The sequence below is a fragment of the Cydia splendana genome, chromosome 12 (assembly GCF_910591565.1).
Source record: "Cydia splendana chromosome 12, ilCydSple1.2, whole genome shotgun sequence".
NCBI lineage: Eukaryota > Metazoa > Arthropoda > Insecta > Lepidoptera > Tortricidae > Cydia > Cydia splendana.
Window position 1 is genome coordinate 6,180,207 of NC_085971.1, and position 26,355 is coordinate 6,206,561.

Below are 26,355 nucleotides of genomic sequence, written 5' to 3' on the forward strand. Positions count from 1 at the left end.
ACGAAAACCCCCATTTAGCAAATTTCATCGAAATCGTTAGCGCCGTTTCCGAGATCCCCGAAATATATATACTTATAAATAAACAAGAATTGCCCGTTTAAAGAAATTAGATTAGATAGATAGATAAGATAACCGTCCAAACGTTAACCTCCTAGTGACCTCTCTTACCCCTTTTTCTTTTGTTCCAGAGCGATGTCTCGGTGGAAGGGCAAGCTGAGGTAGCCGGCAGATGGCAGCAGCGCCGGCGATGTTCCGGCCGGGGCCACTGGACCCCTGCTACGCTCAAAGGGTAAGTGGTTCAGAGCGAAGATGATAGATGGCGTTGTTGTAAATGTTGGTTTATAATTTTATTTTAGTCCAATAATGGAATAGGATTTTATCATCGTCTTTCTATTCATTTCCGAATTTTTGCCTTGACTCCCTAAGGAAGCTTTGGGTTTGTTTGGCTACCTAATCACAAGAATTGGCGCAGGCACTAGTTGTTATAAAAGCGGCTAGCTTTAACTACATGTACCTATACCTACTTTATTTAAGTATTTAAAAAATGCATGTCGATTTTCAAAAAGTTGTAATGGTTGGCTTAAAATAACTTTATACAGAGTGTTGTCTAAGCGTGAAATGAAAAAGAAAACAAGTGGAACGCAAAATGTGCCTTTTCTTATGTCTGAAACAGTGGGAAACAAATTTTGTTCAAAATCTGAGACTTACAATAGGTACCTAGAGTTAGACCAAGATAAGTCTGCAATGGTTTTGATAGCACTAGCAATGCAAGTGTTATTTTAACGTCAAACTTCTATGAAATTAAGGTAGGTAATTAGGTACTTACCTAATATGCTATAAAAATCGTTGCAGACTTTTCTTGGTCTAACTCTACACTATTTGTTTTAAACGAACAATTTATTTCCGTACCTCAGTTTAAGGAATCTTAACACTTACCTACATACAATTTGTAGTCAGTAAAATTCCAGTAAGTAGATATTAATTGAATATAAAATCATAAATTAGGGTAACCATGAGTTCACGAAAAATTGGAACATCCTCGAGATAAAAAAGCGAAATACATCCTTTTATATTTTCACGCGTTACATGAGCCGTGGAATACATGAATAGCAATTTCGGGGCCACTTAATTTTCCCTGTGGGAGTTACGGGGTACTGTGACCACACTGGGCGGGACAGTCCCGGTTCTACTAAAGGTTTTAGTTTCGCTTTATTGTTTTTGAAATCTCCTGACTTCGGGTTGCGTAAGCGAAAGGATAGGGTTGAGTGGCGTGTTTCGTATTGCGTTTATTTTAGCTAAGTAAGGTTATTTTCTGAATTGGATATTTTAAGGCCTTTGATTGCGCAATCTTTGTTAATGATCGTAAAAATATCAATTTGAAAGTTATTAACCGTACCGTTGAAAAGTGAGATACTTATTCAAATTGCTTATGTTTCTGTTTAATATGAGTAAACAGGTGCATACTTAAATTACCGGTTCCCTTTGTGATGTCAGATATTCGGTTATAGTATAGTAATAAATTTTGAAATGAATATTAGGTTCAATTTTGTCCGATAATAGTGTAATTCAGCTAATTTAATATGCATGCAATTCCTAAACCCGACACTTTCTAGATAAGTGTCCCATATTTACTACATTATGCTCAAATTGCTCAATAAACCTGTAAGCAAATATCCCTTCAGCAAATTATTTCATAAATCACGTCCCGTCGCGTCGCACAACATATTTACGCTTGATAAATGTGGCAGAATCGGTTTATTAAGATTTTATCTAGTAATAGCAACCTAATGAATTTGAACTTACACGTTTTTTAGTTTATTTTATGTTGTTCCTAAGTAAAATATGAATAGGCAAGACCTCCTCTCTTTGAAGTATAAAAAAGTTTAATTTTTCTGCTACCAAAATAAGATACCCGTTTCAGAATAATCTAACAGTCTCAGGTTTCGAATAGATTTATTATTTTTCCTCCTACGTCATGCTACCATCATCCGATGTCCAGACCCCCCCCCCCCTAATTTGAAATGACGTAATTTATGAATAGCCCCTTATACAAGACAAACATAATAACGAGTATATTAAAAGTGCTTGCTCTCATCTAGAACAGTAAACCAGTAGGTATATTCCTGTTATTATATACTCATGCCAAGATCTCACGTATATTGTTCCTGTGACAATATTATGGTTTTAGGTCAAGTGTCTTGAACGGATCCAATATTGTAGGTAAATTGAAATTGCATTGTAGACGTGCTCTCCTGTTAGGCAGTATAAACGTAGCTCCATTTCCTGTGATATATTACATGATAAAAGCAGTAATTCTTAGCGAAATTGCTAGAATTTAATGTACTAATAATACTCGTAGATCGTCCTACCTGTCGATTCCAGTCGTTTGGATATTTTCATCCCGCTATGAAGTATTTGAACAAATTAAATTATTTTTTCAGAAAATATTTTAATTTGTTTTTATCAAGTAGAAACACTACTATATAAATTATAAACTGAAATAAATGTCATATACTAAGAAAAAATATTGGTCACTTTTTCTTAGTATATGACATTTATTTCAGTTTATATTTTCATCCCGATCAACAAACGCATTGTTACTGACAGTGACACGCTATGCGTAACTACAATATAATATTTATATACGTGTGCTATTTCTCATAGCTACAACAGTCCGTGAATAGGTAGTCTGTTTTCGGGTAGAATCTGACGTTATCGTGTATTTTCTATTGACAATGTATTTTTCATTTAGAAGTCGTATTTTTGGCTGTGACGTATTCTGTTCTTCTATTGTAAAAAGGTTTACGACTATATACGGTTTATATTCTTATTTTATTTATATTTTGTTTAGAACCTTGTCACTGTAAAATGTTGAATACGTGACCATCAGTCTAAAAAACATCCTGACCATACCAAGACCTATTATTATAAATTTTCCTGTAAATATATATGTGCTTCGTTTAACAATCGTTTCAGTGAATAGCGTGACCATCAAATTGGCCTAGAATAGAATTATATAAAGGTTCCATCACGTGCATAACCAAATATTATTCATTTAATATTTTTTCATTTAACTGTTTTTCATGGGCACGAAGTTTGAAAAAGAATATTTTCTATAAATATTCAATCATGAGATATTATACTTAATGTATTACTTTCTAAAAACATTTATTTACATACAATATATATACAGTGGTACTACTAAACGAAATTAATAACTAGCTTAAATCTAAAATAGGCCCTTGAGGCATTGTACCAAGGATGCTGGCGGCATTTCCTCGCTGTATCGCAATACTGATACGTTGTGCGAGGTAGCCGCCAGCTCTTCGGTCACCAGTTACGTCAAACAGACGCTTCGCGATTTCTGCGAACAACTTATGCGCGCTGGGACCCCATGGACCTAGAGTTTCAACACCAAATGGTACAAAATGGTACTCTCTACCGAGGCTCTTATATTTGTTACGTTTTAGAATTTCGGCGCTTTCCGCCGCTCCGCCCGCTTTTACAGTAGTCCGTTGGAGGTGGGACGGTGCCAGTGTGTCTACGCAGGTAGCATCCCACACCAACATCCGTCCCAAGCTCCAAGGAACTAAGGACACTCCATCGGGCCTCTTGCCATCATCTCTGATAATGCCAGTCGGCTCAAGAAGAGCAGGCACATTGATGGTGGCAAGAGACCGACGGACTATGTCATTAAGCGACGCATGTCTCGAAAAACGGTATGTTAATGTATTTAAGTAATGACTCTGATGTTGAATAAGCTCAAACTATGTATTAAGAATTGTAATTACACTACACTATGAGTATTAAGACAAGTTTCAACGAGACCATGTCCTTATCAGTAGACAGAAATAATGGTTAACCTACTATTTATTAATTATAAGAGCGTTAATATTTGTAGTTATAATTCAAAACAAAGTACCTACAAGCAAGTACATTTAAAGAATAAAGATGGTCACGTGTGGTGACCCAATAAACATAATTACAAAATTAACATTTTAGTTTCGACCATTTTTTTTGGCTGTTTGAAATTCCTGTACTAAATTTCTACTACGGTTAGCTCTTCTTTACAAAAGTTTTCCGATGCCTTTTCCATGCAAGTTTGGGACACAACCTTTTATGCTTACTTTAAACGTAAAGCCGTCTCGTCAGTTTTGTTTTATATACCGGGTGTGGCCTGTAATATGAGCGAAAAATTAAACAGTAGGCTGTAGGTACTCCTCATACTGACCAACATTTGTTCAGGGACTTTTAAAAATAACTTGTTGTTTGATTTTTAATACACTGTATAAAAATATGATTATTAATTGATTGAAATACAATATATATACAGTGGTACTACTAAACGAAATTAATAACTAGCTTAAATCTAAAATAGGCCCTTGAGGCATTGTACCAAGGATGCTGGCGGCATTTCCTCGCTGTATCGCAATGCTGATACGTTGTGCGAGGTAGCCGCCAGCTCTTCGGTCACCAGTTACGTCAACCAGACGCTTCGCGATTTCTGCGAACAACTTATGCGCGCTGGGACCCCATGGACCTAGAGTTTCAACACTGTAAAGTTTATTCTAAGACGCAATGTATTGCGAATTTTGTTACGTTTAAGGCGTGACAAGCAACTTCAATCACAATGATATGGCGTGGCGATGGCGTCCATTGAAGATAATATTTATTTTGTATGAAAAATAGGGAGTCTAAATACTTCATAATTTTTAAAAGTTGTTGAATAAAAGTGTCACCGTTTGAGGAGTACAATCTATGTTTTAATTATTTGCTCGTGTTACAGGCCACTTTTCAATTAAATTTTTTTAAATTATTTTTTTTATTATTTTGTGTATTATTTATTTTTAAATTCCCACCGTGTATAACCTAAGTAACCTAACGAAACCCAACCGGTCCCGTACGGCATCGGAAGGAAGGGTCGCAATTAGGCACATAATACTGTTATATTACAAACGTGTTTCCTTTGCACATTTTACCTTTGTGCTACGTGACTTTGAAAAGTAAGCAATATTGTACCAGCCTGTATGTAGGTACAGTATATTTAGGAGTAATTAGAAAGGGGTCACGTAGTATAAAACTTCAATACCTACTACATATTAAGTGTTCCTTTTTCATTGACCTTGACACAGGGCACACTTAGAATATGGCAAAAATGACCAGCCTATTACATAATCTTTTTGTATATTTTTTTCTTATGCAGAATTGTTAGGACTTCACAGACTCGACGAGGCTTGAATCGTGTGAAAATGTTTTTGACTTAATATTATAAACTGTTAACAATGGGGATTTTAGAGATGTTTTATGATGTGTTTTAAAAAATAATAATAATAGGTATATAAATTGTACATACGAAGTATACTGGCCGAAGTATAAGTATATGAAAATGGCTCGTTTGCCTTCAGGGCATAAATTAATAAGACACGTAAACTTTTAATGTTAATTAAAAGTTCACGTCTCTTATTGTATAATCATCACTACCTTAAGGAATGTAATATGAATGGAAATCATACATTTGAATTCATAGTCATAATTCGTATAAGTATATTTCATACGATTAACGCGTAAAAAATAAAGTATTTTTGTATCTAGTACTGATTTAGCTGTACGTTTTATAAATATAGATATTTGTGCGGGAAATGCACAACAAGTGGCTTATATAACATACACTAAATCTGCCGTCCTAGTCTAAAAGGCAGTTTTTCGACAAAAGCTAGTTTCGAGATAATCGCAAAAAACCAACCCAAACATCTTTCTTGAATTTCTACGAAACGGAAAAACTTTTTCCATTTTTTCTTTTTGTATGTGGTAGGTATATATATGTACTTATTTTAGGCATTTATAGTATGTTTCTAAACAGCTCAGTTTTTTTTTAATTTTATAAAAAACACTTTAGATTAGTATTAAGCTTAAAAATGTGTAGGTCGTACTAGTCAAGAAGGCGGTAAACATGCGTTATGCGGCGTTCTAACTTAGTTACGAAGTAGAAACTAGGTAAAAACGCCGTATATGTCACATGCTGCCTTTTTGCTTAGTAACAATGAATAATTCCCACTTGAAATCCTAAGTTAAAAGACCGTATAGCAGCTATTCGGCCTTTTTGGTTAGTATACTAGGAAAAATTTAGATTTTGTCCAGATTTTCGACTAGCGTGCTAGTGTAAAAAAACGTATACCACCAAAAACACCGAATATACGGTTTTATAGATTAGTATTTATGGAAGAAATGGGAATAAAAAATAGACACGTAGTTTGAATGTTTATTTATATACGAACAAAAAACGCCATACTACTAGGCTATTATTAAAAAAACGAGATCCAGCGATTACTTTTTGGATTATAATCTTAATTACCATACAAAATTAACACATAAATTGGGTTATTCCCACTAGTTACCATCAAGTTGTTACCAGTGGTAACTAATGGGATTTGTTTCCCAGTAGTTACCACTGGTAAAAGGTGGGATTTTTTCCCCAGTAGTTACTACAATTTTGTTAGGGTTCAATAAAGCCTCTATTTTATAGTATTCTACTTATACTGTTTTTATTACTATTTAACTATAACAACTTGATGGTAACTAGTGGGAATAACCCGATTTATATGTTAATTTTGTATGGTAATTAAGATTATAATCCAAAAAGTAATCGCTGGACCTCGTTTTTTTAATAAAAGCTTAGTAGTATAGTGTTTTTTGTTCATATAATAAAAGACATTTAAATTGTACTGTAAAAAAATGTTGGTGGTAACTACTAGGGAAAAAATCCCACCATTTACCAGTGGTAACTACTGGAAAAAAACTTCCCAGTAATTACCACAAAACTGAGTTGGTGGTAGCTACTGGGAAGAAAGGTGGGAAATAAATTCCCAGTAGTTACCACTGGTAACAACTTGGTGGTAGATACCTAACTGGTGGGAATAACCCCATAATATGTACAATTTTTAGGGTTCCGTACCCAAAGGGTAAAACGGGACCCTATTACTAAGACTTCGCTGTCCGTCCGTCCGTCCGTCCGTCCGTCCGTCCGTCTGTCACCAGGCTGTATCTCACGAACCGTGATAGCTAGACAGTTAAAATTTTCACAGATGATGTATTTCTGTTGCCGCTATAACAACAAATACTAAAAACAGAATAAAATAAAGATTTAAATGGGGCTCCCATACAACAAACGTGATTTTTGACCAAAGTTAAGCAACGTCGGGAGTGGTCAGTACTTGGATGGGTGACCGTTTTTTTTTTGGTTTTTTTTTTATATGGTACGGAACCCTTCGTGCGCGAGTCCGACTCGCACTTGCCCGAATTTTTTAATGTGTAGAGTCTTTCTGATTTTATTTGTATCATAGGCTAGATTTACTCGACTCTACTAATGACATTACATGTACTTCTAATGAGCATGAGCAACGAAACTTAAAAGAGTCCGCAATAAGCTCAGCCGAATTATTACTTCCCATAAAAACGGAGATTCGTACTCATTTTAAAACAACGTGTTGGATTGTAATAAATTGCACATACAATAACATAAGGTATATCTATACCAGTACCTAATTAGTTTATATTCCAACAAAACTAATGAAATAGAGGAAAAATAAGTTTTGTATGAAAAACTTATATTCGCTGTATTTTTTTTATTATGGTATCTGAAGCTACACATTAATTACAGGCATAGATATACCTTATCCTTTAGTGAGTACAAAGTTTTAGAGCAATCTACCTAATCGTTTTAAAATGAGAGCGTAACTACGTTTGTATGGAGATCCCAGCTTGCTGCTGACTTAAATCTTAGCAACCATCTATCGTTGTAGGTGACCAGTTTTCGCATACTCGTAACTGACAATAATACATAATGTTTTACCGAATTCGTGGCATCTCTAATAGTTATTTTAGTTTGTTATCAATAGGCATCGAATCATCGAGAGTTTCATCGCACGGTAAGACGTTAGCGAGTTGTGTAGTCTACATTAGCAATAAAATTAAACTCGTATTAATTCCTGCACATACTCTGTCATTTATTTAATTCTAAAACGCATTTTAGCGGTTGTACCTAATTAAAAATCAGATTCAAATTTTAATAAAATTATTTTTCTATTAGATTACAAACTCATAGCTTTTACTCTTTTAACATACAACTATTACCTAATACACAAACATACCAACTTATTTTAAGATACATATTGTTTTTTTATAAAACCCACTTAGGTATTTAATGGCCTAATATATATATAACTCTCAGTTGGTTTTTGGAAGGACCCAGGTTCCATACAAAGATGCCCATGGTCCTTTGTCCTGGTTATCTAAATACTTAGGCGGAAAATGTTATTCTGTCCATAAGAATTCTCATTAAATTTCCCTTTAAAACATTTTTCAATAAGATTTAAACTCTTCGTAATGTCAAATACCTACTTGGCTTATAGGGAATTAAACCCGATACAATTAGCTCTAATATAAATTTGATTTTATTGAAATAAAAGCAGTCAAACCGTCGAATGAAAAAATAAAACTTAAATAACGTTTGCTGTAGAAAAGTACGTATGAACAATTTCATCATCACAAACTACGCTAGAAAGACGTATTTGCTGTCGAGCGTAAGTATTTGCGAGGCAATTTTAAAGTATATACCTTGATAAAAATGATAATACTCGAAGGTACTGATTGTAAACACTACATATTATTGATAACATATGATGGTAATGCAATAATAAAGTATTTTTCTTACTTTGGCGTTCGGTCAATATTTCGCGCGCAAAATGCCACCTCCGCTCGCATACCGGCAGCCACAAGCCTGCGCTTGCGGCTGACGGCTTTTACTTAGCATAAGGGTGTCTTTCGGCGCGCGGGGAGCATGACGAAGGTTGGAGCATATACTGCGTTATAGACTAGTTAGACGCACTTTCAACCATTATAAAAGTTTGTTTGCGTTTAATACGACGTCCATACAAAATAAGAAGAACGTATAACATTTATACGTTTCTAAAGACTATTATGGTGACGTAAAAAAGTTAAGTGATACTAGGCTTAAATGACGTATGAGACATTTAAACAAAAAAAAAAATACTATACGATTTTTTAGACTAGTATCAGATCTAAAATTTTGCTAAAGATCCTAATCTTAAAGCGCGTATAGCGTCTTTTACGTATTTTTAGCCTAGTTTTTGGCTTATACGTTATTTTAGGCTAGACATGGTGGATAAGATTTTACGCAAACCAGAGCGTAAAAAAACGTATAGCTGCATATACGTTGTTTTAGCCTGGCTTTGTCAAATAGTCGCTTTTTAGACTAGGAACGCTTAGAAAATTAGTGCAAATACGGTCTTTTTACGATATTTTTCTCGAAAACTAAGCCACTTATCGGAAAACGGGCCAAAGTGGTCGATGCATCTTGATCTCTACATTACGAATATCACAAAAAGTCAATTTTGGCAAAATGTCGAAAAACTGCCTTTTAGCTTAGGAGGGCAGAAATAGACAAGCTACTGACGAAAATTTATGGCACAAAGGTAACGAAGACAAATATATCATCCTAGATAAGAAGAGTGACAACGTTTTGCGCGAGAAGAAACGACAGTCATGAATCATGAGGCTCATGACGTATAATTACCAGTTAAGATCCAAAGATGCACTAAAGATGAATAGCATAATACCGTGTGAAGATCTTAGAACTTTTTCATACTAAGAAAGTCTGCGTTAAAACAGAAGAAAAGTGAAAATTTTCTTACGATATAATGTGACTGGTTGTAATTACATTCTCAGTAACGCTTTCACGTGCTAAGTACGTACTAGGTTAGAGAGGATCTCTTAAGGGACTTGATCTTAATAGATAAGTGGTGGATACATTACGATAGATTAAAATATCTGTACTAACTCGTTTTAAGAGAAATATGTTACTAGGCATAGGGAGAAGCCAGTTAGCTAATTTATTAACCTGTTGATAGGGACTTTCCTAGGGAATGCAAATCGGTTATTTTTTGTATGTAAATAACCGCGGTTTCGGTTAATAACCGATAATTTCCATACAAAATATAACCGAAAATAACCGATTTGCATTCCCTAGACTTTCCTCAGTCTTTTACTTGTACAAACCTAAAGCTGGAAGTTTATAAGGAACAACTCTCTGACATTAAATTTTCACTTTTTAGAATGTATATTCTATACAGGTTGGCTAAGAAATAACTGAATTTCCGTTGCCAGGGAGTTTTTGGTATTTTACTGAGCCAACCCCGGAATCGCGAAAAAAAATTTCACTGACATAATTATGATAATATTTATATGATGTAATTTAGTTATCGTACATTTCGCTCGCACTTGGCCGTACATGTTTTGGCGCGAGCAAGACGCACGATAACTAAATTAATAATTATGATGTCAGTGTTCCTTCGAATTGAACTATAGATAAGTTTTATCGTAGTCAAACCTTATAAATTGGGTTTCTAATTGAATAATAATATCGTCAAATAGGTAAGTACCTAAACATAATTAAAAAAATTACGCGAAGGTGAAGTACAATTAGCCCGCACTAAACTTATACGCTATAACCTTTTATACACATGTAATAAATGCATAATCCGTCGCCACAAAGGGACGCCCTTGTCCCATCCGGACCCACAACGACCTTACTTTCGTCTCTTACGCAATGGTTCTGCATTGTGCTCCAAATCTCTAATCAAGCCATCACGATTCGATAAATATGGATGTGGTCTATTGATTGCAAGGCCAGCCTCACAAGACCTTAAGTCAAAGTCGTAAGGATTATTATAGATTGGCTGCGATGGAATGATAAAGATCGTTTGCAGTTTTTGATTTGAATGCAACAAATGAGCTTATTGAATTGAAAGAGGTTGGCATTCCCTATTTGATGGACGTAGTTATATTGTCGGTTAACAATGATCTCGTACACAGATTGTAACGAAGGCACGCCGACGTTGCCATAGAAGACTATATCGGTTTTAAAAACATTGCTAACGAATCTAACTACCTACTCTTGTAGCCAGTGAAATCGTCGACGGAACCTCAAAAGTAATATTATAATTTCTACAAGTAATCAATGACTGCCTCCACTGTATAGGTATATCAAGACTAAGAAATACTAAATGTTGATGCTTATTGCAAAAACTAAATGAGTACCTACTCTGCTTCTAAGGGTGGAATCCATCAGTCCAATATCTTTGTCCAATGTGTATTGCGTCTCACATTTTGCTTAATGAGAGAGTGAAACGCAATGACATTGGACACTCTTAGATACAAGTCTCAAGTCTGTGATTTTCCTTCATAAAGCTTTTTACTTATTAGGTACCTACTTGCAATCTTTGATAGAAAACGCTAATCGGAACTTAAATAATGTCTGGAAATAATCACGTTACTTTTCGAAGCATCTGTCCCCGTACATTTTATCTATTTGTTTGGGTTTTATCTATTCGATGTACCATCACGCTCTGCGATTGTTGCGCCATATAGGGTCCTAGCTAAATTGGTTGTTCAATACTTACACTATAGAATTTCCAATTTAGCAAGAACCCTAAATGGCATAACAATCCTGTGTGATCGTACGATTGTCCACTTGGCTAGGCCTCGATCCTGGGCTCCGTGAAACAGCTGAGGATGCAATCGGGTTATAAATTATGTACAGATATCTACAGCAAACACGGAAGGTTAATGGACGGTCAAATTCCCAAAAAGGGCCCAAACCCAACCCAAATGTCAACAAACTTAAACTTTGGGTCACAGTTCAACAGAAAACTTACCACTAAATAGTTAGTTGAGTGTTTCTAATACGAAAACCGTTAGAGAAAACAACTAAATGCGGTTGAAATTGTGTAAAACAATAGTGGATTGGACTCGGTATAGAAAGCAAGTATAATTGAGGAATTAAATAATTAAAAGAAAATGGAACGTGATTGTTTTTGTTTTCAATAAAAGCCTACAATTATCGTAATACATAAATGATGTGCGTTGTTTATTGTTGTTCCTGTAGGTAATTTAATACACATATTGTTTATCGTGTAATAAATTAAACATGTAATGAAAATCTTAAGCATTGCAACGGCGAGCTGCAAAAGTGCATACCCATTTTATGAAGGGAATTCATTCGTAAAGTGGATATGTACTTTTGCAGCTGGGTGTACCTAATGTGTACGACCTGTCGTCTAAATTCATTAGAGTTGCATGCACCCATATGATAGGCTGCGATAATCCATAACCTTGGCATAAAAAAGGTACCTAATGTATGTAGGTGTTTTGCTCTTTACTATGTATACTTAAAGGTGCAAAAGTGTAAACATTTTACGTGAACTATAATGGTACTTATGGCTTCCTTTCTGGCACAGAATTAGGACAGGACCGTAACCTACCTTCGAAAGTTTAGAAATTCATTTTCAACGTTCAAATATCAGACGCAACAACAGCTCGCCCGAGTACCTGTCGTCACTTATTTCCCCGTTAGAAAGAGCTTGTTTGAAGCTAAGCTACTGTACAAAAATCTACTATGTTTCTGGCCTCGTGAACAAGTGAGATTCAACTTCGTTCTATCTCAAGCATCTTGAGTTAACTCTCCAACGATTTATATTGAACTGAATTGAAGCAGTCTCGTCCTTACTTTCCGATATTTAGTTGTTTTATTTTTATACGAGTTACTGTTACATTTCTACGATGTATTGATGGTAGATCTGGATAACAATTGATATCTGGAGTAATGGAACTGTAGAATAATAATTATTAGGCAGTCTATAGCAAAATTAAACTGAGAAGTTATTTTATAATTAGCTAATGAGACTAAGACTAGGATGTGCAAAATGAGGATCTTTCACCATTTTTCAGGGTCTCTCTGCGCCGCGTCTTTCGGTACATGGTTTCCACACATTGGTCATTAAAGTTTCCCTGCACACTCCTGCTGACCCTTTAGCCCCCTAAGTTCTCCCGTACCAACTTGAACTCTAATTATACCGGATGATTCCTGGGATTTAGCAATATTATAAGCAATATTTTCGGAATTAGGTATTTATATCAAATATCACCCAGATTAGGTTTTTTAAACAGTTTTTCATCCAAACATACAAGCATTTAGACTATTTTAGTATTTATCATGTTTTACAAAATATTTATCCATAGTTATTATTGAACATAGCCTAGTCAACTTGGTGACGCAAATTCTGCATACTTGCATAATGCACCATGTTCACTTTCATTCAGGAATGTCGAACGGACGTGTTTAGCAAACTGTTGCTATATAATAATATATCGGACATAACATAATGCTTGAACATGCCTTCAGGGTTTAGAACATGCATATAATATACATAATAGTTAATAATAAAGACCCGTTTCCTAGACTGATAGGTAACTAAACTTCATAGATTTTCACTTGTTACGGTTTCAACATACCTACATACTTATGCACGAGCTTGAGCCATTCTTGAGGAACATAATTGAGCTTCAGAAGTGAGACGTGAGTTCTTTGAAGTGAGCTTCCAGATATTAAATCCTGATCCAGATATTACAGATATAAGATTTGGATATTAGTATGAGCGAGTTTAGATTGAACTTACGCGTCTTCCTCATCTTTGCAGTGCTTTTTCTTTGTGTCCTAAAGGGAGCCATTCAAGTTTTATACAAGAGCGATGTTTTTTGGTCGATTACCTCAGTTTCCTCACGATTGTTTTCTTTAGTGAGTCAATAAAATCATTATCACCATACTTCCTACTAAGGTTCATGCTTTCTGTCACAAGAGGGTTTGGGCTTACCCCTACACTAACCCAATGCAGATCGGAACCTCACACGCACCTTTGAATTTCTTCACAGTTAATGTATGAAAGTTTCCTTTGCAATTTTTTATCACTGATGAGCAACTGGCATTTCATACATAAGTTCCAAGAAAGTCAGGAAATGGTTTGTTACGGGGTTCAAAACGCGATCTCCGGCTTGGAAACCGCACATCTTTTATTTAATTCTCAGATCGATAGATGAGTAAGGATTTACTCACCTACTCTCTTCTCTCAAAGAGGAAAGCAGTTGGAAGCGGAAAACCTCGACGAACGGTGATTGAATCTGCAATTGTTGGCAATTATAGGCACCGGAAAATTGGATATATTCTGAACACTTCAAATCTCGCTATTACATGATATAAGTAATCACACCTATGCAGCTAATGATATGACAAAAAATTCGCCACACCTCATGTTTTTCTTTTTCTTCCCAGTCTCAAGGAGTGTCATAAAATAAACAATTTACTATTATTTGATAATAAATCAATAATAAACAAGTGTTAACAGTTGCGTAAGCGAGAAAGGCAACAGGTGCGCCGGAGTCGATACCAAGCGCCCACCGGTAGCTTTCCAATTTTAAAATATCGACGCCATTGTAAAACGACTGTCATTTGTTAATTGAGCTTAAACGCGATGGGCGAGATTAGTACAGATTTTGGATAAACGGTCTGTTTATGTAAGTGTTGATTGTGATAGGGTTTCATTTGTCATTGTTATAAATAAGTCTTTTATCTTAAATCTTATCATCATTTACTTTCTGTTATGTCATAATATTAATATTACGTTTATAAATTTACAATCAGATATCTTGGTCTTCTTATCTTTAATATATTTCCAGCATAATCTAATTTGTGTATGTCGTGCTGGTATCTACACAATTGGTTTTGTTGGAGCCGTAGCGAGTGAAGTTCATGCATAGGGATAGGCCATTAACCAAGCATAATCAAAATTACAGTTAAGGAATTTGATTTACCTACGTGCCACTTTGTACTTCATCGCAGTGCTAATCAATATGAAAGCCCCTAGAATCTCATATTATTGTCAATTTGACAAGGTACGAAGTGATACAGAATTCAATGACATTAGCCATTTGATTCATACGTCGATTTGACAATACAAAATATGCAACCAATATTTCAATGAGTAAATTTTGTGGCCAAAACGTCACATTTGTATTCAAACTGTATTTTACTGATAAAGGTTAAAATTAACTTTCAAATGGGCAATTATACGACTACCACCAGTACGGATATGATGGTCGTTCTTGTCTACGTGACAGCGTGATAAAACGGTGTCCGTCACTTTCTATCCCACGGTGTTAAAAAGTGACAGTTATTTTATCACGTGGATAAAGCTATCCATAATAAGCCGGCTGAATGCAGAACCCCTAGTGTAAATTTCATTCGATAGCGTGTCGAGCGTTCGCGTTAGCGTTATGTCTATTTTTGTATGGGATTGTGAACAGCGCGCTAAGCGGGACGTTTTGCGAACTCAATATGCCATACAAAATGATACTTAACGCAAACGCGTACGTCACGTCACACTATAGAATGAAATTCATCTTTACATCTTTTTTTTTTCACATTACAGTACCTGTGTCTGTAAAAATGTACCTTTGGGTCACTTTCCAGGTGAGACGGTCAGACAGTCAATCACTAGGCGGATTATAATAAAAATTCACAGATTTCGTGCCTCACACGACTATCGAGCACATTGGAAATGAATCTACGGAATTCGAAAAAATATTGTCGCTGAGCGACGAGAAAGTCTGGATAAGGAAAAAGTTACAAAATAAAACTACAACGTTGAATGATAATTATTTTATTCTTAGACTAACACAAGTATCCTGGACATAACGCATGTGAACAAACAAATTGCAAAATTTCCACACGCGTATCCAAGTTTGAATAATTATCGCCGTGGCGCATATTAGTATAGGTACATATTTCATTTTTCGATTAATAAGCAGGATATATTAATGTTCAAAGTACAAGAAAATTATTACACGGCAAATCCGTAGTCAACTCGAGAAGTGGTGATCGGCAGCGGCCCATTTGCTGCAAGATATGAAATTTTCTTGACAGCAGTTTGACGCGACGAGAGATGACCATAACAGCGTTTGTCTATGTTGCACCAAACCTGAGTTCCAATAGGTACTACCAGGGTTCAGCATCAGCTATCTTGGGTAATGCTCTACCATGTGCTCATCATGACAAATCTGGTGTCCAAAACAGCGTGTGCCTATGTTGCACCAAACCTGAGTTCCGCTAGGTACAACCAGGGTTCAGCATCAGCTCTATCTTGGGTACTACTCTATCGAGACGAGTCCGATGACCAAAACAGCGTGTGCTTATGTTGTATTAAACCCGAGCTCCACTAGGTACTGCCAGGGTTCAGCATCAGCTATCTGCTAGCAGCCGCCAGCAACATGCTGAGGTGAGACCATTTCGTGGCACTTTTTCTTTTTTATGTTTCTCTGTATAAGTTTTTATTTCCCTCTCCCTCTCCCTCTCCCTCTCCCTCTCCCTCTCCCTCTCCCTCTCCCTCTCCCTCTCCCTCTCCCTCTCCCTCTCCCTCTCCCTCTCCCTCTCCCTCTCCCTCTCCCTCTCCCTCTCCCTCTCCCTCTCCCTCTCCCTCTCCCTCTCCCTCTCCCTCTCCCTCTCCCTCTCCCTCTCCCTCTCCCTCTCCCTCTCCCTCTCCCTCTCCCTCTCCCTCTCCCTCTCCCTCTCCCTCTCCCTCTCCCTCTCCCTCTCCCTCTCCCTCTCCCTCTCCCTCTCCCTCTCCCTCTCCCTCTCCCTCTCCCTCTCCCTCTCCCTCTCCCTCTCCCTCTCCCTCTCCCTCTCCCTCTCCCTCTCCCTCTCCCTCTCCCTCTCCCTCTCCCTCTCCCTCTCCCTCTCCCTCTCCCTCTCCCTCTCCCTCTCCCTCTCCCTCTCCCTCTCCCTCTCCCTCTCCCTCTCCCTCTCCCTCTCCCTCTCCCTCTCCCTCTCCCTCTCCCTCTCCCTCTCCCTCTCCCTCTCCCTCTCCCTCTCCCTCTCCCTCTCCCTCTCCCTCTCCCTCTCCCTCTCCCTCTCCCTCTATTTCTATTTCCACTACCACAAGAATGCATAGATTGTCGAATAGTGCGTTATCTACGCCCGTCTCAAACAGGATAGATAGAGTTAGACCAAGAAAAATCTGCAGCGATTTTAAAAGCCCACGCAGTGCAAGTGTTATTCTGCCGTCATAATCCCGATAATTCACAACAAACACCGATAACGAACTCTGCGAAACATGAAGTCATAAATGTCCTGTGAAAAATGTCGTTCTGACTTTTTGACTATTTTAAGGTTAGGCTACAGAGCAAACCCTTAACCCGATCGTCTTTGTTTTAGGCTCAAATTGTAGCTGACTAAATTGTCCAGAGCCGTTTTTCTCAAATTTTTGATATCATTCTTCGTTTCCAAATTATCGAGCACCAAAATCAAAAATTCGGAAAAAATTGAATTTTATTTTCACTATTTCGACCATAACTTTTTTTGTTTTTGACTTTCTCGAATAATTATTTTTGCACCTTACAGCTCTCGTGATTATGCGTCTTTTTAGCCTATTTTTTAATATCATATCTACACAACTTTCCGAGATATAAGGGGATCGCACTTTTTCGTGAAATCGGACCGTATACTGGAGCGAACGAAAAGACATTTCCAATGTCAAAAAAACATAAAGGCACCTGTACGTATAGCAACATTTCCCACACGCAAAAACGTCGGCTTTGCGTCGGCCATCGCCTTACATAACATAATGACAGCACTATATATGTGATAACTCATTCGACCTCGTACATCGAAGTGGTTTACGGCGTTATGTTTCCGTTAGAAAGTAATGTGTTTCCCGTCATTACCATAAATACTACAATATTTGAAAAAAAAAAGTGCGCGAAGAAAATAGCGTTATAAATATAAATAGGTATTCCACTGGGCTATACTCATAGAGACAGACGATACGCAGCCAGTCTCATTTATAATTTATAATTCTTTTGCCATTAGTAGACAATACTAGTGTACCCGTGTATGTGATTTTAGTCATTAATTGTTGGTTGGTCATCGTTTCGCCTACATTTTAATTGTAAGACTTACGAGTATACTACACAATATAAATCAATCAACATTAAACTGATCTAAATTAAAATACGTCTAAATAAGGCCCCCGCGGGATTGTGCCAATGATGCTGGCAGCATTCCCTCGCTAAATGGCAATGCTAATGCGAAATTAGTGTTGTATGTATTTGTATATATCTATTACGACTGAAATGGTGAAAACATTTAATCCATTACTTGGTGAGGTCGGCTGAAGACGATGTTTCGAATTTTCAATTGGTGGTGGAAACACGATTGAAAAATTCCACACATCGGCATCGATAAAACTTTATGTACTTACCTGAGTACTTAATCATGTAACTAAATAGGAGTAACGCTGCGTATACCTACATATTGTGTTTTTGTGTTAGATTTTAGTTTGTATGTAAGGTATTTATGTAATTACTAAAATGACTTGTAATGATATCCTCCACGGGTATTTGTCTTTTTCTCCTTTTGTCATCTGCGCCGTCATTCATAAAATCATTAAAGCTTAAATCAAAATCATCATCATCTGTTGTTACTTCTAAGTAATCACTTCCATCTGTTGTTGAATATAATTCTGTAAATTCTGTAGTGTAGTCAATTTCGTGAATTATAACCGGATGAAGTTCAGATATAGTTGGGATTCTTTTAATAGTTATATTCGTATTTATCTAATTATACACATCAGGCCAATATTTTGCACTGTATAAAAATGCAGATATAATAAATAAATAACATCACAAACAATATAAGTAATATGAGTAGCCTTTAAAAATTCAAAATTGGGCCTCATTTTTTTCAAACAGATTTTACTAATTTAACTATAAGCCAACATTTTAACAGTACCTAGCTCATTCCTAAATTATAAATAAAGAAAAAACCTTTATTGTAATAAATGTTTATTATTCAAAAAAATTACAAAGGCCTCCGGTGGCAGGAGGCGAAATAGTACCTAGTAATAGTACCTATAAATAACTTGATTTAACAGTATTATAATTATATTTACGGTGTACTTTCGTTTGGGCCAAATACCTTTCGCCAAATTTCACTTCCCAATAAACTTATCGCAATAGTTTCATTTCCCAAAGGAACCTTTAGCAAAGTTACACTTCGCATATAATTTATTTGGTCAAATTATCACTTGGCATGATTTTACTTTGTCAAATGTTGTTAGGACAAAAAATTATTTAGCAAACGTTTTTTATTGGCTAATATTATATTCCAAAAAAGCCGTTAAGTGGGTTAGGTTAGGTTTGAACTGCGATCCTCACAGAACCGAACAAAAGTGGGTTAGGTTAGGTTAGAACTGCGAGCCTTACAGAAACGAATTGCTACTAGAAAAGTGGGTTTGATTAGGTTAGAACTGCGATCCTCACAGAACCGAACTGCTATCAGAGAAGTGGGTTAGGTTAGGCTAGAACTACGACCCTCACAGAAACGAAATGCTACTTGAAAAGTGGGTAGTGCACCATTTACATTCTACAATAATCTTTCACCGGCCCCCATAGAAATCGGTTTTTTTCTTAAAAATTATAATGTTTATGGTTCAACTAATTACATCCGTATGCGTAAAACATAACCAAAATAATAAAAAACCAAGGTCGGGATTAAGTATTTCAAATAAAAGCAAAAATAAATATCCATTGGTATGTAAATTGTATGCTAATTATGCCATGCAATATGTTATGCTTAATGATACATTTGACTAAATAATACTTGGTAAAATGAAACTTGTCCAAGTAATTATTTGCTAAACAATAACTTGCCAATATAGACTATTGCTAACTGAAAAATTGCGATAAGTTGTTTTGCCAAACATTTTTTTGGGAAATGACAATTTGGGAAACATACTCGTAGTTTGGGATGTGATACTTTGGGAAACGTTTTTGGCCCATTCGTTAGTAAACCTATATTTACTAATTACCTATCTTCTAATAAGTAACACATTTCATAGTATTAATAATATCTTACCAATTTATATTCTAATTTTTGGACGGCTTGTACTTTACTTTATTAATGTAATAAAGTAAAGTACATTTTACATTTAAAAATACTTCGTAAACGTCAGACCGCCCTGCGGTGCCCAGTTGTGGTTGAAGGCGGGGATGGGGGACCGCGACTTGGTCCAGCCGGCGTTGAGGTCGAGCGAGGACGAGGGGTTGCGGAACAGGTTCAGGTTGCCCATGGCCGAGTAGTCGGTCTTCTTGAACAGGTCAGTGTGCGCCATGCCCAAGGAACCACCGATTTTGTCCCTAAAAGGAAGTGTTAAATTTTACTTTTCGGATTCATGCTCTCGTGGGTCAAATTGACACTGATAATTGCCGGTTTTACTTACGTAAAAATAAAGAGATAAATATAGTTTATTACTCAAGTAATAGGCATATTACAATGCGCGTATGAACGTCAAATAAAGCTTCACCGTATTGTTAGACACATCTCATTTATTTGAAGGTTGTTCACTCGACCACAGGTAGTTTTTACAATACAACATAGGTTACATTGGTTTTTACAATACAACATATATGTATTACACTTGTGGGTATTTCTGTAGGTATGTTTGTGTCTTCTTCTTACACATAGGCCTCCTCATCGATTTCGATGACGGCGACCTCAGCAATTACGGATTACGCCTGTTATGGGCCCGAATGTGACTGGGGACTGGGGACGCCTAACGTGGTCTTGTCTTTTCTTAGAGGAGATTCTATGCTACATGAAAACCCGTAGGCGAGTTATAGTTTTCATACGTTCAACCTAGTCCCCAATTTCATTTTAATGAATAACGTTCCGCTTTAATCGTATAACGAAAATATTTACTATATTTATGTTACTGTGTTATAAAATAAAATCCTGTATTTATTATTCTTCATTAAACAAATATTATTTCCATCTAGCAAGTTTAAATAGTACAATAAAATATAAATAAAAATAAATAATATATAAATAATAAAATATGAACTTACTTGAAAGTATAGTCCACGCTGCCACCATGAGTGTTGAAGTTGGGGAGGTTGGGGATGTTCGGCATGGTCCTGGTCACGAAGGCATTGGCGCCCATCTTGTGGTCAGGAGTGTTGATGAGCCCCAGCCTCCCCGCCACCGTCGCCTGGTTCCCGAGACCGGGAATGTGCTGCCCGGTCACACTTAGTCCGTGGCCGTTGCTGAAAAATAAAAAATATTTTTAAGCGTCTATCTAGTAGGATGTATTCAATATGTGGTATCCCTAATTTTACGTATTTAGAAATTAATAACGCATAATTAACCTCTAAATGGGTTTCTACATATTACCCCAAAATAGTCTGGAAATAAATTTTAGGACCTGTAACTGTAACCCGTGCCGACTTTTATGCGATTTTCACATCCAATGTATGAAAATAAGTAAATTTATTACAGTCAAACCACGTATGTATACTGGTCTATAAACATTAAGTACCTAAACAAAAAATATCGAAGCGAACCTGAAACCAATAAAAATATACAGTAACAGAAATACTTACATATTGTTGAGAGCCAATCCGCCACCAGCAGCGGTGTACCCTGGACCAGGCTTCACTCCAGCTGCTCTGAAGCCATTCGCAGACTGTATCCCCGAAGCCGATCCTATAGCACTCAGTACGTTGCTCTCGCCCCGTGCGATGGGAACTTTTAGGTTCAAATTTGCACTTCCATCTGGATTGGTGCTCATGCTGCCGAGCTGACGCCTGACCCGGTTGAGGTAAGCCGGATGCACAGATTCAAAAGCCTGCTCTGATAACGCGTCTTCAAAGTCATCTTGTGCGAGGTTGGCAACGTCTATCACGTAAGGTTGTATTTTTAAATCCTGTAAAGCGATATAACGAGCTTGAGCTGTGGCTAAAAGCGCCAGGGCAAAAAGATGAACAGTAAACATCTTTGAACGTATAAGTACAAGGAAAATTTAAATCGCGAAATCACACAGTTAATTCTGGATCAGGTCAATGTGTACTGAGTCGTTATGTGGAGCGGGCCACTTTATATTCGGAATGGACTTGATAAGCGTTTGTGCTAGGGATTCCCTGGACCGCCGCGTTTGAGAAAATGATGTATATTCAAGAACATGTAGGGAATCCCTGGGACCCATAAACGGTCGTATTTAGTTATTTAAATCATTTGTAATTAAAATTTCATTACTTTTTGGTTAAACTTACGCTTATGGAAAAAGATATTTCTCAAATCAGACAGACAAATAAATATTTTATGAACCTAAAACATAATTAACTTGTTTATTCCTATTGATTTTTAGTAAATCTATGTATGTATATTTACAATCATAGAGAGAATTATTAACTCTCGCCAACTGCAGTTTTTTTGGCATTTAGTAAGAAAAATGCAGATAATTTATACCGAACACAATCGAATGAAGTATCATTATACTAAAATAGTACCTACCTACCTACCTATAACGTTAAAATATCTTGAATTAATTACTTGCTGCTTTGTCATTCTATGTAATTGGCTGTAAAACCCGATTAATGCAGAAATCACAATCAAAACACACGTTTTGTTGGTTTTGTAAGTGTAAATAAAAGATAAGTAATTATCAAATTGTATAATATACATATTATGTATACTCCCAAAACGTGGTAACTACAACTCCATTATTTTATTTACACTTTGTTTTGACCATGATCAAATCTTCATTATATTACTTTAAAAATATTACAATAACTTTCGGTTCGTTCTTAATAAAATCTAAGTACCTGTAGAAAAACCTATTTAGATAAATATTTAACCTATGTATATAATTTAAATGACTGCAAAATATGATAAGTATAAATTACCTATTAAATATATTATAATTATAAATAAATACACTAGATAACGGTAAACGGGGCATTACTTGTATCACTTGTCAGAGGTCAATGGTTCAACACGCTGTACCACAGATTAATAAATAGTTACTACGTGCTGTACCTTGTAAGGGGATTCCTCTAACCTGACTAAAAACATAGGCGTCTCGGGGATGAGCAAACTGAAATTTAACTGTATCATGCTAGACTTAAGGTTGAGTTTACAATTAAATCAGTCTTAAAGTTACTTCGCGTGAAATATTAAATAACCAATCGACCTAGCGAGAGTTTTTTTTTTATTAGCCTATAGGAGTGTCCCACTGCTGGGCAAGCGAGAGTACCTACTTATATTCCAGAACATCAACTAGTGTCTTTGTCATAGTTAGGTACACGATAACATTTTTTTTCGCTTGATGGAAAATCGAATCCAAAAACATATCGGCCCAACCCGTCTCAGTTTAAGTTTTTTTTCCATATTGAAAATCTCAAGTTTGCATTTTATATGCTCGTCAAACGTGTGTCTAGAGACTAAACATAAACCTAGCTTCATCCAAACCTCAACCACATAACCATAACCGTGATTCAAGCTATCTAGTGCGAGTATCTAAACACCTATTGGGGAAACGAAGCACTTAACACGTTCGCCGCTCCCATTACGCAACGTGAGCCTTCCAGGCGGTGCACCTATTATCGTTGCTTGCCGAGTGCAACTCCAAATTATATCGTAGATGTAAATCAAGAAATTTGTTTTCTATGCCAGTTCGTATTGTGACAAGTCTCAGTTACATTCAATATATAAGGATATCTTATTATAATTTTATTGTCACTGTGAGAAGATACGAAGTGATAAAGAAATCAAATTTCTGAAGTATGCCAGTAAACAGGCAGCTGGCTGTTTGTAAATTATTTGTTACAAAAATTGCCCTCTCTTTTTATTGACAGTTTGATCGTTTTAGTAGGAGAGGTAAAGGAGATATTTTTTTTACTTAGGCTCTGGACGCTTAGAAAAAGTAATATAAAAACTAGGACGTTCGTATTCTGTAACTGTTTTCAGGGCCGCCTTAAGGATGACTCACGTTAGACCGGGCCGTGTCCGGGCCGGAGCTCCCGGCGCATCGTTTTCTATGGAACGCATCACGCGATCGCCTGTCATGTCATAGAAAAGTAAGCTCCGGAAGCTCCGGCCCGGACACGGCCCGGTCTAACGTGAGTCATCCTTTAAACTATACTGGTGCCCTCGGGCACATAAGAATTTGGGGCCCTTTTGGAAAGTGAATTAAACTAAAAAAATTCTACTATGATCTTCTATTTATTATGGGTAATCAAATATACTGTTACTGTCTGTCCTTCGGGGCCCCCTGAGGATGGCGGCCCTGGGCACGGGCCCCGTGTGCCCTTATGGTAAAGACGGTACCGACTGTTTTGCAATATGTTTTGTACAAAATATTAGGGTCAAATGTATAGGTAAGTAAATTGTTTTTGTGAGTAATCGGAGAGCCCAAATTGCGCTGGATAGCTCAAGCATTCGACTCGCCCTCACTTTGTTAGAGATTGGAGCACTTCAGTATCATTGTATCTCGTTTAGGCAGCCATTACTACTAAGATTTAGTGCTTTCTTTAAAACCTTTTAGGAGATTTTTGGGCCTGGATTCATTTTGTTTATCTAAAATACACTGTAACTATTTTCTTTGTAATCATTGCAAAATTTAATGGGGTATGCATAAATAACTATATTTTTTGTACCAAAAGCCGTATAAAAGTTCGTTAAACTATCATTAATTTATATCTCGAGTAGCTAAAGTAATGTAAAACACATCAACAACCCCTTACACTAATGCAGTATTTCGGACATTCATCACAAGTAACCCTTTATCAGCTTGCCTGTTTTTCCGATTGCAATTTTAATATTATCCTAATGACACGAAACCGCCAAGTCAGAGTCGCGTGACTGGCCGGCTGCTTAGCATATTCTCTTCGAAAGAGTCATTATAATACTTTATATATTGGAGGCGTGATAAGCGATAAACTATGTTTTTTATTCGTTGTCGGTTTTATTAGGTGTTTAATATTTAACAGCAAACAAACTGTTAATACTGACCTAACACTACAGGATTAAGGACTACTGAACTTTTAAGGATTTTTTTGCGCATATTACGAGATTGTACAAGTCATTTTTGGATCTGCGTCGGTCATACGTGAGAGTAAGGTAGGTAACTAGAGGACTATTGGGCAGTTGGAAGGCTCGGGCACCCCCTTGTAAATCAAGACTTAAGGAGCCCACTGATTACCAGTCCGCCGGAAGATATCAACCTATCAGTCAAAGGAAAAAAATTACAGTGCCGAACAACTGTCAGGCTGATATCGTCCGGCGAACTGGTAATCTGTGGGCCCCTTTAGGTATTACAGGGGGGTGCCCGAGTCGCCCGAGTGCCCAATGGTCCCCTACCTCCTCTAATACATAGTATATTTACATTATTGTAGAAATGTAGAGAGACAGTGAAGAGGGCTGCCAGCTTCAGTTACCTACTAGGGAGCGGTCTATTATATTAATGAACCAGTAACCTTCGGGGGGCATTCGGTCTAGATCTAGAATCCTTAGGCTCAGAATAAGAGATGAAGAAAAATAATGCTTATATCGCTAGGATTCCATTTAAGTAGGTATTAAATAGGTTTCTCGATAGTACAGCCGAAATCGCTGGTGATACTTAAGAACCTTGTAAGTATTTTTTTGTCTTAAGATATCCATTTCACATTTTAACTGTAACAAAATTCAAAGTAAAGTGTACAGCGATTTACCTCCGAGATTCCTATTTGATTCAATCGTTAATTTCACTTTCTATTCAGAAGTACTCCACGTCTTATTCCCTGAGGCCGGGAGGTACCGTCCGTAAAATACAAAGAACTGGCTACATCGCCTGCGTCCCTCGCGGCGCCATATTGACTTGCAGTGTAAAACTTGCTTCCTATTCCGGCTTACAAATAGACTTCTCAGGTAATGTTCACATTGTAGTTTGTTTTATTTGAGAGGGAATGTGTACTCAGAATAAAACATGTAAAAATTGCTTAAAGCAAAGTGTGATGCAAAAGGAAGAGGTTGAGCGATACCTTAGTTTCTAAAGCCCCATTTAGACGCTTCAACAATTTGCATGTGATTTTCGTTACATTGCGGTATTTGGTCGATCGACTGAATTTATTGTATATAGTTACTCTATGTATAGTTAGCAATGTATGAAATATTGTATGCATATTCAAGGTTTCGTATTAAAAACGGTAATTTTGGCAACTGGGGATTCTGACTAGATAGAAGATATACCTAAAACAAAAAGGACATAGGTACTTAAAGTCTGTTGTAATGTCTTGATACTATACCATACCAACCTTAGGCTTATAAAAATAGGTCAACGTTTACCAATCCTAGTTTTATGCCAAAATTAGAAATGACCTAACGAGTAGGTATATAATATAATATATGATAATGTTTTGATATTTTTTGTTGTGATTTCTTGATGAATAAGGCATTAACAGCCTTAAACCCAAAGGTCACCGCCGTCTTATAAAATAATTCCATCAACAAGTGAATTTACCTAATTTCCACATCAATACACCGTCAATGCCGCGTTAGGCATCAATCAAAACTGACGGGTTCTTTAATTTATTATAAAATTAATTAAATACTTGCGAATAGTCGTAGCTATAAATCAT

The 26,355-nt window shown here is 36.6% G+C and overlaps 2 protein-coding genes across 2 annotated transcripts in view; one reads left to right on the plus strand and one right to left on the minus strand.

Moving 5' to 3' along the window:
• LOC134795369 (uncharacterized) overlaps window positions 1–26,355 on the plus strand; it is a 233,494-nt gene that overhangs the window by 140,084 nt on the left and 67,055 nt on the right. Inside the window, exon 3 of the mRNA XM_063767198.1 lies at window positions 189–289. Coding sequence (XP_063623268.1) covers window positions 230–289 — 60 coding nt within the window. The 5' untranslated portion in view covers window positions 189–229. The remainder of the gene's footprint in view (window positions 1–188; window positions 290–26,355) is intronic.
• On the minus strand, window positions 19,871–21,769 carry LOC134795771 (attacin-like). Its single transcript, XM_063767708.1, has 3 exons — window positions 21,343–21,769; window positions 20,809–21,006; window positions 19,871–20,100 (listed from the first exon to the last, which is right to left on the minus strand). The coding sequence occupies exons 1-3, from the start codon at window positions 21,732–21,734 to the stop codon at window positions 19,893–19,895; spliced, it is 798 nt and encodes a 265-aa protein (XP_063623778.1). The 5' UTR covers window positions 21,735–21,769; the 3' UTR covers window positions 19,871–19,892.